This window comes from Rhinatrema bivittatum, chromosome 6, assembly GCF_901001135.1.
Source record: "Rhinatrema bivittatum chromosome 6, aRhiBiv1.1, whole genome shotgun sequence".
In the NCBI taxonomy this organism is placed as follows: Eukaryota; Metazoa; Chordata; class Amphibia; order Gymnophiona; family Rhinatrematidae; genus Rhinatrema; species Rhinatrema bivittatum.
Window position 1 is genome coordinate 208,778,161 of NC_042620.1, and position 13,135 is coordinate 208,791,295.

The following is a 13,135-nucleotide window of genomic DNA, read 5'->3' on the forward strand; positions in this document are numbered from 1 at the left end:
CAGCAGAGCCCGTAACAAGTTTGAAAAACATCAATAAAAAATTCCAAATTATGTAAACACTTATCTGCAGAGCAAATTAACCAAGAAGTGAATGAACGAACTCTCCGTTATCCCAGAGCTTAAAAAGGCGGGACTCTAGACTGATCCGTGGTACTACAGGAACGAAAATTAGCAGCTAAGAAGCAATTTTCCTTTTCTTGTTTGTACCCAAATCAGTCCAGACTCTTGGGATGTACCAGAGCTCTTTTACCCGGGGTGGGACCTTGAGAGTCCTGCTCGGATCACACCTTCCCCAAAACTCCCAGAGTCTGGAGCTCGCACATCCAATCGATAATGACTAGCAAAGGTTTGCAAAGACTTCCAAGTGGCCGCTCTACAAATCTCCTGTGGCGAAATTTGTTGGCACTCAGCCCACGAGGCTATCTGTGAACGTGTTGAATGTGCTTGGAGATCCTCTGGGAGGGGACGACCACAAAGGAGGTAAGCTGATCCAATGACCTCTTTTAACCAACGGGCTATAGTAGCCCTAGACGCTTATGACCTCTTCTGGGACCACTCCAGAGCACAAACAGATGGTCTAACATGCTCAAACTATTTGTACTCCAAATAACGCAACAGGGTCCGGCGAACATCTAACTTCCGTAAATCAGTAGAGTGGGGATCAGAAGGATTCAAACCAGAGAAGGACGGAAGTTCCATAGACTGATTCAAATGGAAAGAGATACCACCTTTGGAATAAAGGAAGGAACTGTCCATAAGGATACTCCTGAATCCATAATAAGGGCTCCCTGCAGGATAACGCTTGAAGCTCCGACACTGCGGGCTGAAGAAATGGCCACAAGAAATGAAACCTGAGTAAGATCTTTCAAAGTAGCCCTCTTTATGGGCTCGAATGGCATGTTACACAGAACGTTAAGAATCAAGTTTAAATTCCACGATAGACTAGGCCTCTTGAGCGGAGGACGCAGATGTTTCGCCCCCTTAAGAAAACACACTATGTCCGGAAGAGCAGCCAAGGAGACCCCTCGTAACTTACCACGGAAACATCCAAGGGCCACTACCTGCACACGTAGTGAGTTGCAGGACAATCCCTTAGCTAGGCCCGCCTGCAGGAAGGAGAGAATATCCAACACAAACGCCAGAGTTGGATCTATCCTGTGTTGAATGCACCAGGCCTCAAATATTCCCCACACTCTGACATAAGCTAGTGAGGTAGAGATGGGACTATTGTCTTGAATGTTGGTATATAAAAAAACTTAAATAAAAACATAAATAAAATGTCTTTCCCGACCACAAGAAAGTAGCTATCACCGCATCAGAGTATCCTTTGCTCTTCAAACACTGCCTCTCAAAATCCATGCCACGAGACAGAAGTGATCTGCCTTGTCCAAACAAACGGGCCCCTGATGCAGAAGATTTGGCAACTCTCTGAACCGCAGTGGGCCGTCCACCACTAGGTTGACTAGATCCGCAAACCAGGGACGCCTCGGCCACTCTGGCGCAATAAGTACCACTTCTCCCGGATGAGCCTCTATTCTTCGAAGCACTCTTCCAATCAGTGGCCAAGGTGGGAACACATACAGCAGGACTTCCGTCGGCCAAGGAAGAACCAGGGCATCCACTCCTTCCACCCTCGCCTCCTTGTGCCGACTAAAGAAACGAGGAGCCTTGGCATTCCGGAACATGGCCATGAGATACACGCTCGATCTGGGATGTCCTGCTGCAGCCGCCCGAGCTTCCCCGGCTTGTGGCGTGGCTTAGAAACGTCGCTGCTGGCGGCAGCAGACATCCCCCCCCCCCCCCCCCAGGGAGGCAGGCGGAAACAAAGGCCATCTCTGGAGACCCACAAGAGTCTCCACACGCCTTGCAGGCCGCTCGCCGTGGCATGAGAAAAAATAAACGGCTGCACCAAAAGGAAAGAACGCTGACGGGGTAACAAGCCTGCCCCAAGCACAGCCCAATAACAGAGGGAGAACGGGCACAGGGAGGCACTCTGCCTCTGTAGCAGGAATAAACAAAGCTGCAAAAGTTTTCTTTTTTTTTTTTGGAAATCTGATTGATGTCTTCCTGGGTCCTCTGCCTCAGAGGGTGAGTGAGCCGGGCTCCCCAGTATCACCCCAAAACCTAGGTTGGGGGTGGGGGTGGAGCAGACAAGGAGGTTCTGAACCCCTCACTCCAAGTGCCTCAAATACCAGGGGGATAGTCCTGGGAGACTCTGAAGGCTGTGTAGAATCGAAGTTCTTCTGTCTTCTTCAGAACTGTTTTATTTTTTTAAACTAACTAAACTCTTTTTTTTTTTTTACACAACTAACTGACTAAGACCAGACTGTAGGTTCTGCACCTCCACCATCTGCTGGAGACAGAGAAATACTGAGGGACTGTAGGTGGCACCTCAGGGTTTAGGACTGAGTCTCCAAGACTTCTCTGTCTCCATCTGCTGGAGGGGAGGCAAAACACAGGAGTCTGGACTGATCTGGGTACATACAGGTAAAGAATTTATTAATTGGAGGATTTTACAGACATTCCTGCTGCTGGCTACAGAAGAAAGGTCCGCACTCTTGCATATAACATGACTAGGACACACAAGAATGCCACTGCTGAGATACTGCCCTGGAAGCAAGATAGATTCAACTTTTTATCTAGTGAAAACCAATAGGTAGAACCCCAATAACCAGAAGGAGAAGTATCTGCTAAATTAAACTTTCCAAGAAGTTTATAAATTAGTGAGTGTGCGCGAGAGTGTGTGTGTGCGTGGCCCTAAATTTAAAAACAATGGTTAGTGTTCTCCCCACAATGATTGTAGGGATACAGCTGAAAACTGGTTCTCATAAAAAATATATTTTGCTTTAAATATGCTGAAAGTAAAATAGGCAGCTCTTGAAGTTTCATACTCACAGTGAAACCAGACATATTTATGTCAATTCTCTCTTCTCCCTCTTTCTGGCCCTTTGGTGCAATTTGATTGAGGAGATGGAAATAAGCTCTGGAATCCTATAGATCGTAGAAATGGATATGAAGAATAAGTTATCAACCAATTGACAGGCAAGTCCATAAAAAGTGAGCTGTCATCTCAACAAAAATATTTAAATTAAACTTTGTACCTTCACTGACATACCAAAGTCAGCAAGCTGGATAGTCAAGAAAGGAAAGAAAACAAAGCACAACAGCAGAAATCCAAAGGATGCAAACAGAAGAAAAGAAAAAGAAAGTTAGATAGCTCACAACAGCCCATTTTCAGAACTAAGAATGTTGAGAATGAAACAGTACTATAAACAGTATTATAAAGTTGCTCCCGATGATGGAAGTACGTCGCTCTTTAGAAGAGGACTATATATTTATATATATATATAGTTGCCAACACAAGTTTGATGAAGTTCAACAGAAGATTTAACAAGCTAAAAGACAATAAGACTTTTGTTTTGACTCAATCTATCCTATACATGCAAGTAAAAAACTTTCAGGCCGATACAGGAAGGACGCGGAAGAAAGAGGGCGGTAGTGCCGGACGCACCCTCTTTTGCCGCACGCACAGTCCGGATCACATACCGCTCGATACAGTATTTAAGTGGCACGCAAATGCAAGCCGCGTCCAAAGTGCGTCCATGAAGCGCAATCCATTTTACTGTATAGAGCGCTATACAGCGCCTATACAGGTACCAGGAAGAGGATACAGGAGAAGGGCTGGTGCAGTTTGTTTTGTTGTCCTGTGCAAATGATTGCTTCTCTGCCCGACTCCCTCACCCACCCGGTCAAGACCTTTAGAGGAGCCAGGATCGGGCAAACTTTCCCCCAGCCCCCGCTCACCTGCCCTGGCCGCGTCCATGGGTGCCGGTCTCTCGTGCGGGCACGCTGACAGCTCCGGAGCAGCCCCAGTCCTCGCTCCCTTCCTCCTTGGGAGCAGCCGGCGGCGAGAGCGACTTCAGCAGCTCGGGACGGATCGGGCGCTCCCCATGCGAGGCGGCTTCCAGTAGCCCTTGCCGGCGAAGGTGCATGAGCGCATGCCGTGACCTTGGATGTCCAGCTGGGCACTCAGGTCACGGCGTGCGCTCATGCACCTTCGCTGCCATGAGCGCACACCTGTACGTCCAATTTGGGCGCTCAAGGCAGCGAAGGTGCATGAGCGCACGCTGTGACCTCTGACGTCTAGCCGGGCGCTCAGGTCTCGGCGTGCGTTCATGCACCTTCGCCGGCGGGGGCTGCTGGAAGCCGCCTCGCATGGGGAGTGCCCGATCCGCCCCGGGCTGCTGAAGCCGCTCTCGCCGCCGGCTGCCCCCGGGAGGAGGGGAGAGAGGACTGGGGCTGCTCCGGAGCTGTCAGCGCGCCCGCACGAGAGACCGGCACCCATGGACGCGACCAGGGCAGGTGAGCGGGGGCTGGGGGAAAAAGTTTGCCCGATCCTGGCTCCTCTAAAGGTCTTGTCCCGGGGGGTGAGGGGGTCAGGCAGTGAAGCAATCATTTGCATGCGCTCGTGCACCTTCACCGGCGGGGGCTGCTGGAAGCCGCCTCGCATGGGGAGCGCTCAATCCGCCCCGGGCTGCTGAAGCCTCATAGGAAAGTTTGCCCGTGAAATTTCGTCTCTCTTTGCTGGGGCTTGCCTGACGCTCCACACTAACGCAGGGGTAAGGCTCCAATTCTGAAGCGCATTAGGAGGGAGCTTTCCTATCCCCTACCCTAATCTCCCTTCCCCTCTCCTCCCCACCTTCTAAATCCCTTTTTTCCCTTTTTTTTTTGTTTACCTTTTTTCCGTCAAGTTACTGCAGGGCCCGACCTACAGTAGCAAATGGCTGCTGTGCTGGCGGTCTCCTGCTCCGCCCCCGGGACTGCCCCTTGCTAGAGGTCTGGCTCTTGTGCGTGACCGGGCTTCTTCTAAAATACAAGCATCGAGCTCAAAGTCCAGCCGCGCGTGCCCCCCCCCCCCGTTTTTTAATGCACGGAGGGGGGGAGGGGGGTTAAAAGTCAGGCCTATAGCTTTGCAGCACATTTTAGGTTACCATACTCAAGGTTAGACTATGACTACTTCAAAGTAGTAAGTTATTCTTGTATGCAATTGAGAAAAAAAAACGTATATACACACACATATGAACGTGAATCTTTTGGACTGGTCTAATAAGCCATGTGCAGTTCTTTATTGCCAACAGCTTTCGGCAACAAGAGAGTCAAACAGTAGTGCAAACTGTCTGCAAGCACACAAACCTTAGTGAAAGTAACAGACTGAAATATTCCATGTGTTTAATATTACAACCAGAAATGCTGTTAAGTTATTGTCATACTTTGGAAGAATAGGTATAAGTTTGAGGGGAAGTGGTAACATAAGAAATTGCCATGCTGGGTCAGATCAAGGGTTATCAAGCCCAGCATCCTGTTTCCAACAAAGGCCAAGCCAGGCCACAAGAATCTGGCAATTGCCCAAACACCAAGGAGATCCCATGCTACTGATGCAATTAATAGGAGTGGCTATTCCCTAAGTAAACTTGATTAATAGCAGGTAAATGACTTCTCCTCCAAGAACTTATCCAAACCTTTTTTGAACCCAGCTACACTAACTAACTTCATGGAGTGCCCCCTAGTCCTTCTATTATCCAAAAGTGTAAATAACTGATTCACATCAACTTGTTCAAGACCACTCATGATTTTAAAGACCTCTATCATATCCCCCCTCAGCCGCCTCTTCTCCAAGCTGAACAGCCCTAACCTATTCAGCCTTTCCTCATAGGGGAACTGTTCCATTCCCCTTACCATTTTGGTAGTCCTTCTCTGTACCTTCTCCATTGCAACTATATCTTTTTTGAGATGTGGCGACCAGAATTGTACACGGTATTTAAGGTGCGGTCTCACCATGGAGCGATACAGAGGCATTATGACATTTTACGTTTTATTAACCATTCCTTTCCTAATAATTCCTAACAATCTGTTTGCTTTTTTGACTGCTGCAGCACACTGAGCTGACGATTTTAAAGTATTATCCACTATGATGCCTAGAACATTTTCCTGGCTAGTAGTTCCTAATATGGAACCTAACATCGTGTAACTACAGCAAGGGTTATTTTTTCCCATATGCAACACTTTGCACTTGTCCACATTAAATTTCATCTGCCATTTGGATGCCCAATCTTACAGTTTTGCAAGGTCCTCCTATAATGTATCACAATCCACTTGAGATTTAACTACTCTGAATAATTTTATATTGTCCGCAAACTTGATAACCTCACTCATCGTATTCCTTTCCAGATCAGGGTAGAAAGGAAGCATTTAACCAAGCTGTGTCTGCCTCAGTTTTGCTGAAATATGTCAAGCAGCCAATTGGGTGATCCACCTCAGTTTATGAATAATCAGAAAGATAAAGATATCTATCAATTTCTAAGATGGACCAGCTGTACTCAAGTTTTTTCAAAAAGGAAAAAAACCAAACATTAATATTGCATAAGCCAATAATAAAAGTAATGTGAAATACTTAGCATTCTTTGAAGATTGGTGAGATGCAGCACTGCTATTGTACTGAATTATGCATGCAAGCTTTTTCACGGACTGCTTGAAATTTAACACTGCTAGCTTTTGCCCTTTGTCTATGGCTTTTATGATGGCACATGACCGCTTTTAGTTCTTGTGTTCACCAAGGTCATACAATGCTACTGCATAAAAATCAAGACAATAAGCATGCTTACAGCAGTCCTCACCAAAACAATCATTTGAGGCGCATGGATCAAACATACCCAGATGGTCAGGGAATATTACAGCATATGCTCTGTCAATACCTTGATATCGGAACTGAAATTGTTAATTTTATTCCAGCCTGCATTTTCCAGATGATAGTTGGCCCATCTCAGAAGCAATTCTTCAGGAGACAATTTCATAAGATCCTCAAGTGTCTCACCATCCCGTAGCAAGGCAGCCAGTGCTGAAAGAAGGAGTTTCTTGAAAAATCAATTCATCGAGTTGAGACGTTTTAAAATCCTAGTTTAGGATACATGTGTACTGACATTATGTGATGCCTACTGAAATCTTTGTAGGTTGAAATACCCATTATCAAAATAAAAGTGAGCAGTACATGAACTTTTGAGACCACACTCACATCCCTTCTTTCAGATGCCTACAAAAATATTTATTTTGATGCCCAGGTCAAGTGGACACGGCATTCATAGCCCTGGGGGTTGGGGAAGAGGTGGGAAGAGTCCCAATCATCATGCAACAGCGAGCGGACAGATTTAGGACCCATGATTGAGGAGTTCCAGAAGAAGCTCTGGTGCACAAACCCCAGCTGAGGACTGTGGTTACTATGAATTAGAGATGTGAATCAGAACCAGAATCGGATCCGATTTTAGTTCCGATTCACATCTCTACAATGGATTAAATTAAGTTGGGAGAGGATATAAAACAAAATATAGGAAAAAAAAATCTCTGGAGAGTTGTGAATGACAGCTCATGATGCCAGACCCCATTCCTGGTTCCAACTGAGCTGGAAGTACAAACGAGGAAGAGGAGTAGGAAGAAACTGCTGGATTAAGCACAAACCCACATAAAATTGTACAGAATGAAATTCACATGGGGACCAAACATACCCCTAGATTCATGGAAATGGTATAATGCCCGCGCGAAGAAGATAGGATGTGTTTATGGAAATTTTAGAATTACCACACCATGCAATAACGTACTTCTTTGGTAGACTTTTTGCGCCCAGTGATAAGTCCTATATATATGAGAGTGAGAGAGTAAGAGAGTGAGAGAGATTGACTAGCTATTGGAGAAATTACTTACCTGATAATTTCGTTTTCCTTAGTGTAGACAGATGGACTCAGGACCAATGGGTATAGTGTACTCCTGTTAGCAGTTGGAGATGGATCAGATTTCAATCTGACGTCAGCCCTAGTACATATACCCCTGCAGGAAGTGCAGCTCTTCAGTATTCTCCTCGAAAAGCATTGTGGATATATGTGTGACTGACTGATTGATTAACTTAATAATTTGGTTAACTTGGATAACTTCATAACTTGGTTAAACGTTAAACTTGATTTGGTTGATTGTCTATAGCTGGAGACCGCCAGTGGACTCAACTGGAAAGCGTCGACACTCGGCAGGGTGGATGCCCTAGGTAAATGAAAAACATGGCTTACCCTTGAACATTTGAGGGCCCTGCGTGACGGCAGCCAAGGGTGGGATGCTGAGTCCATCTGTCTACACTAAGGAAAACGAAATTATCAGGTAAGTAATTTCTCCATTTCCTAGCGTGTAGCAGATGGACTCAGGACCAATGGGATGTATAAAAGCTACTCCCGATCCAGGTGGGAGGCTGCCCGTGACCCACTTAGTATTGCCCTTGCAAATGCTGTGTCTTCCCGAGCCTGAACATCCAGACAGTCCTCCATCCATACCTTCTCCAGATTCTACCATGTAGCTGCCCTGCAGATCTCAGCAGGTGACAGCATCCTAGTTTCTGCCCATGATACTGTCTGGGTTCTGGTAGAATGGGCCTTGACCTGTAGAGGTGGTGGCTTGCCAGCTTCTTCGTAGGCCGCCTTGATGACTTCCTTGATCCAGCAGGCGATGGTTGCCCCTGAGGCTGCTTCCCCTTGTTTCTTTCCGCTGTGAAGGATGAAAAGGTGGACCGTTTTTCGTACGGGCTCGGACAATGCCAGGTATCTGGATAGGAGTCTGCCGATGTTGAGGTGGCGGGGACTACGGGCTTCTTCCGAATTCTTCCGGGCATTCGTCGTTGGTAGCGAGATGGACTGGTTAAGGTGGAAGTGAGAGACCACTTTGGGGAGGAAGGAGGGGACCGTGCATAGTTGGATGGACCCCGGGGGTGAGCCTGAGGAACGGCTCACGGCAGGACAGTGCTTGTAGTTCCGATATGTGGCGGGCTGAACACACCGCCAGCAGAAACACAGTCTTCAAGGTTAACAGGCGAAGGGACAGGCCTCGTAGGGGTCTGAAGGCGGTTCCCGCTAGGAAGTCCAAAACGAGATTGAGATTCTACAGAGGTACCGGCCACTTTAGTGGTGGGCAAATGTGTTTGACTCCTTTCAGGAAGCGTGACACGTCCGGGTGAGAGGCTATGCAGTCTCTCTCGCTCTTGGAGCCGTAGCATGACAGGGCCGCCACCTGTACCTTGATGGAGTTGAGGGACAGGCCCTTCTGCAGTCCGTTCTGTAAGAATTCCAAGATCACGGGGATAGTGAATGAGCGTGGTTTGATGTGGTCTTCGCACCAGGCTTCAAATACTCTCCAGATCCTTATGTACGTTAGTGATGTGGAGAACTTGCGTGCTCGTAGGAGGGTGTCGATTACCGCCCCTGAGTACCCGTTCTCTCTCAGGCGAGCCCTCTCAATGGCCAGACCGTAAGAGAGAATTGAGCTGGGTTCTCGTGTAGGATCGGACCTTGTTGTAGCAGGTCCCTGTGTGGGGGCAGGGGTAGGGGGTGCCCTGCCAGCAGTCTTCTCATGTCTGCGTATCAGGGTCTTCTTAGCCAGTCCGGAGCCACCAGAAGAACTAGTCCCTTGTGTAGGTGTATCTTGTGAATGATTGCGCCCAGTAGGGGCCATGGTGGGAAGGCATATAGTAGGGTCCCCGGGGGCCAGGGCTGTACCAGGGCCCCGATCTCTTGGGACTGTGGTTCCTGCCTGCGGCTGAAGTATCTGGATACTTGGGCATTGGATCTGTTTGCCAGAAGGTCCATGTACGGTGTCCCCCACCGATCCACTATTATCTTGAAGGCTGTGGGTGACAGCCTCCATTCTCCTGGTCTAGACTTTCCCTGCTGAGGAAGTTTGCCGTGATGTTGTCTTTCCCGGCAATGTGGATGGCGGAGATCTCCTGGAGGTTTGCTTCCGCCCATGCCATCAGGGGGTCTATTTCTAGGGACACCTGTTGGCTTCTGGTCCCCCCCTGCCGGTTGATGTAGGCACTGTCGTGGCGTTGTCAGACATTACTCTGACCGCTTTGTTTCGAAGTCTGTGGGCGAGCCGCATACAGGCTAGTCTGACTGCTCGTGCTTCTAGGTGGTTGATGTTCCATCCCGCCTCTTCTGCGTTCCACTGCCCTTGGGCGGTTAGCTCCTCGCAGTGTGCTCCCCATCCTCGCAGACTGGCATCTGTGGAGAGTAGAGTCCAGATTGGGGAGGAGAGACTTGATCCCCGGCTCATGTGGCTGGTCTGCAGCCACCACCGTAGCTGGGTCCGAACTCTGTCTGGGAGTGATAGACGTACAGTGTAGTTCTGGGACCGTGGGCTCCACCGTGATAGGAGTGAGCGCTGTAGAGGTCTCATGGGGGTCGCGCCCATGGCACAACTTCCAGTGTGGATGCCATCAGCCCGAGGACTTGCAGGTAATCCCATGTTGTGGGACGAGGGTCGTCCAGCAAGGTTTGTAGCCGGTTCCACAATTTTGATCTCCTTGTGGGGGTCAGGCTGACCTTGTCCTCCTTGGTGTCGAATCGGACTCCTAGGTACTCCAGCGACTGTGAGGGCTGTAGGGAGCTTTTGTTTGTGTTGACTACCCATCCTAGGCTTTCCAGTAGAGTTCTGACTCTGCTGGTTGTTTGGCGGCTTTCCTCCAGTGACTTTGCTCTGATCAGCCAATCATCCAGGTAGGGGTGAACAAGGATTCCTTCCTTCCTCAGTGTTGCCGCCACCACCACTATTACCTTGGTGAACGTCTGGGATGCTGTGGCTAACCCGAAGGGTAGTGCCCGGAACTGGTAGTGACGGTTCAGGACTTTGGAGCGTAGGTAGCGCTGATGTTCCTGATGAATGGGGATGTGCAGATAGGCCTCCGAAAAATCCAGGGATGTGAGAAACTCTCCTGGTTGTATCGCCCTTATAACGGATCGTAGGGTTTCCATGCGGAAGCGAGGGATCCTGAGGTGGCGGTTGACAGACTTGAGATCCAGGATGGGCCTGAATGTTCCCTCTTTCTTGGGAACGATAAAATAAATGGAATAATGGCCAGTATTTATTTCCTGTGGAGGTACTGGGGTTATGGCCTCGAGTGCCAGTAGTCTGGACAGTGTAGCTTCCACCGCCGTCCTCTTGGAGGGGGTGTGGCAGGGGGACTCCACGTACTTGTCCGGAGGGGTTCGTAGGAAATCCAGGTAGTACCCCTCCCGAATGATGGCTTAGAACCCACTTGTCAGAGGTTATCTCAACCCATCTGTGGTAGAATAGGTCTAATCTGCCTTCTATGGCTTCTTCCCTTGGATGGGTCGGCTGAATCTCATTGTGGAGTGCGGCTGGGGCCTGTGCCCGAGCTGGCACCCTTTTGTTGTGCTTGGTCTGAAAGGACTGGTTCCTGCCCGTAGGGCGGGGCGCTTGATAGTTGTTCCTGTAAGGATTGAAGTGCTGCGAACTTCTGCCCCTGGAGGACCTGGGGAAGGAACGCTGATTTCTCTTTGTCTTATCTTCCGGTAGTCGCGGCAATGGGGACTCGCCCCATTTGTCGGCCAGTTTCTCTAGTTCGCTGCCGAACAGGAGGGATCCTTTGAAGGGCATCCTTGTGAGGCGCGTTTTGGAAGATGCGTCGGCCGACCAGCTTCGGAGCCAGAGTTGTCTCCTGGCAGCCACCGCAAAGGACACTCCTCTGGCCGCTGTGCGCACTAGGTTGGAGGCAGCGTCGGCTAGGAATGATATCGCTGGTTCCATGTCTTCTCCCGGGGTGTTGTTCCTGGTTTGTGATAGGCAGGCACGTGTCACCATGGTACAGCAGGCCGCAATTTGTAGAGACATAGCGGCGACGTCAAATGATTGTTTGAGGATGGACTCCAGACGTCGGTCATGTGCATCTTTAAGCGCAGCTCCTCCCTCTACTGGGATAGTGGTGTGCCTAGAGACCGCGCAGACCATAGCATCCACTTTTAGGCATGCAAGAAGATCTTTGGTTGCTGGGTACAGGGCCGCCAAGGCTCGTCCCCCTTTGAATGCAGATTCCGGAGCATTCCATTCCAGGTCAATCAGCTGCTGCGCTGCTTGTAACAGGGGGAAATGGCGAGAAGTCTGTCGAAGACCCTCCAGCAGGGGGTTCGGTTTCGGTTCCCCCGAAGTACCTGGGCCCGGGATAGCAAGCTCCGTCAGACATTGATTGACCAGGTCCGGGAGCTCGTCCTTTGTGAAGAAGCGTCTCATGGTTTGGTGCGGCTCTGTCCCCGGGGGGAGCTCCCCTTCTTCTAGGGGTTCGGCTTCTTCCTCAGAGGTGTCCGAGTTCCCGTAGACGGGGCTTCTGGGTAATGGGAGCCTGTGCCTAGGTCTTGAGGGGCTGGAGCATGTGGGTCCTCTAGTGGAGCATGTGGTTGGCCAGCCAGAGGTTCAGTTTGCATTTGAACAAAGGCGTGAATCCCCTTGAAAAATTCCACCCATGATATGGACGCCGGGTCAAAGCCGAGAGGCGTTGGTTCCTTGGGGGTCCCCGTCTGTGGGGGGGTCCCCCTGGCTAGGTCTGGGGTGCCTCCTGAGGAGCTGGAACTCAGCCCTGGGTGGGACTGGCCCTGAGCTGGTTCTCCCAGGGCCTCCTCGCACTGCGTGCACAGGGCATCGGCCTCCTCGCTTTGTGCGGCTCTCATGTGGCATGCCGGGCAGAGGCCTTGCGCTTTAATTTCTGTTCCTGGGGGTGCCATGGTTGTCGGCGCGTAAATCTTATGCGCTCCGGTGTGCTTAGGTTGAGCGTGTAAGTTGTGCACGCGGCTATGCCTTAGATATGCGCTCGGCTATGTGCGCGCAAGTTATTATGCGCGCGTAAGTCTATGCGCTCAAGTGCTTTGTGCGCCTGGCTCAGAGATGTGCGCTCAGAGGCGAACGGCGCCGCGAGTAGGCCAAGATGGCAACGGCGAGTACACGGGCAATATGGCGACCCCCTCGGAGAGTCTCCACGTGGGCAGACTCTTGGAATAGCCGGGGCCTGGCCCTGCTAGGGCGGATCAACCCGGTGGCACTGGTCCCGGTGACCTGTGCTCGTCCTCGACCCTCGGAGATCGGATTCGAGTAGAAGATTTCTACCTTACCTTGTCTTCAGCGCTTCCCGGTTTCGTCCCGGGCGGTCTCCAACTACAGGGGGAGAGGGCAAATACCTTCACCGCTGCGCTTGAGGGTGCACCCGCTGCCTCTCAGCTGCGCCCGAAGGATCGGGGGCTAGGTCCTCGCCGCGATTCGGCCG

At 50.2% G+C, this 13,135-nt stretch overlaps 1 protein-coding gene across 5 annotated transcripts in view; it reads right to left on the bottom strand.

The window, feature by feature from the left end:
* The window catches only part of PLS3 (plastin 3), a 228,319-nt gene that overhangs the window by 36,483 nt on the left and 178,701 nt on the right, over positions 1-13,135 (bottom strand). For all 5 annotated transcript variants that reach the window (XM_029606503.1, XM_029606506.1, XM_029606505.1 and 2 more), the window contains 2 exons: positions 6,753-6,895; positions 2,896-2,991 (listed from right to left, as the gene is read on the bottom strand). In XM_029606503.1, coding sequence (XP_029462363.1) covers positions 2,896-2,991; positions 6,753-6,895 — 239 coding nt within the window. The remainder of the gene's footprint in view (positions 1-2,895; positions 2,992-6,752; positions 6,896-13,135) is intronic.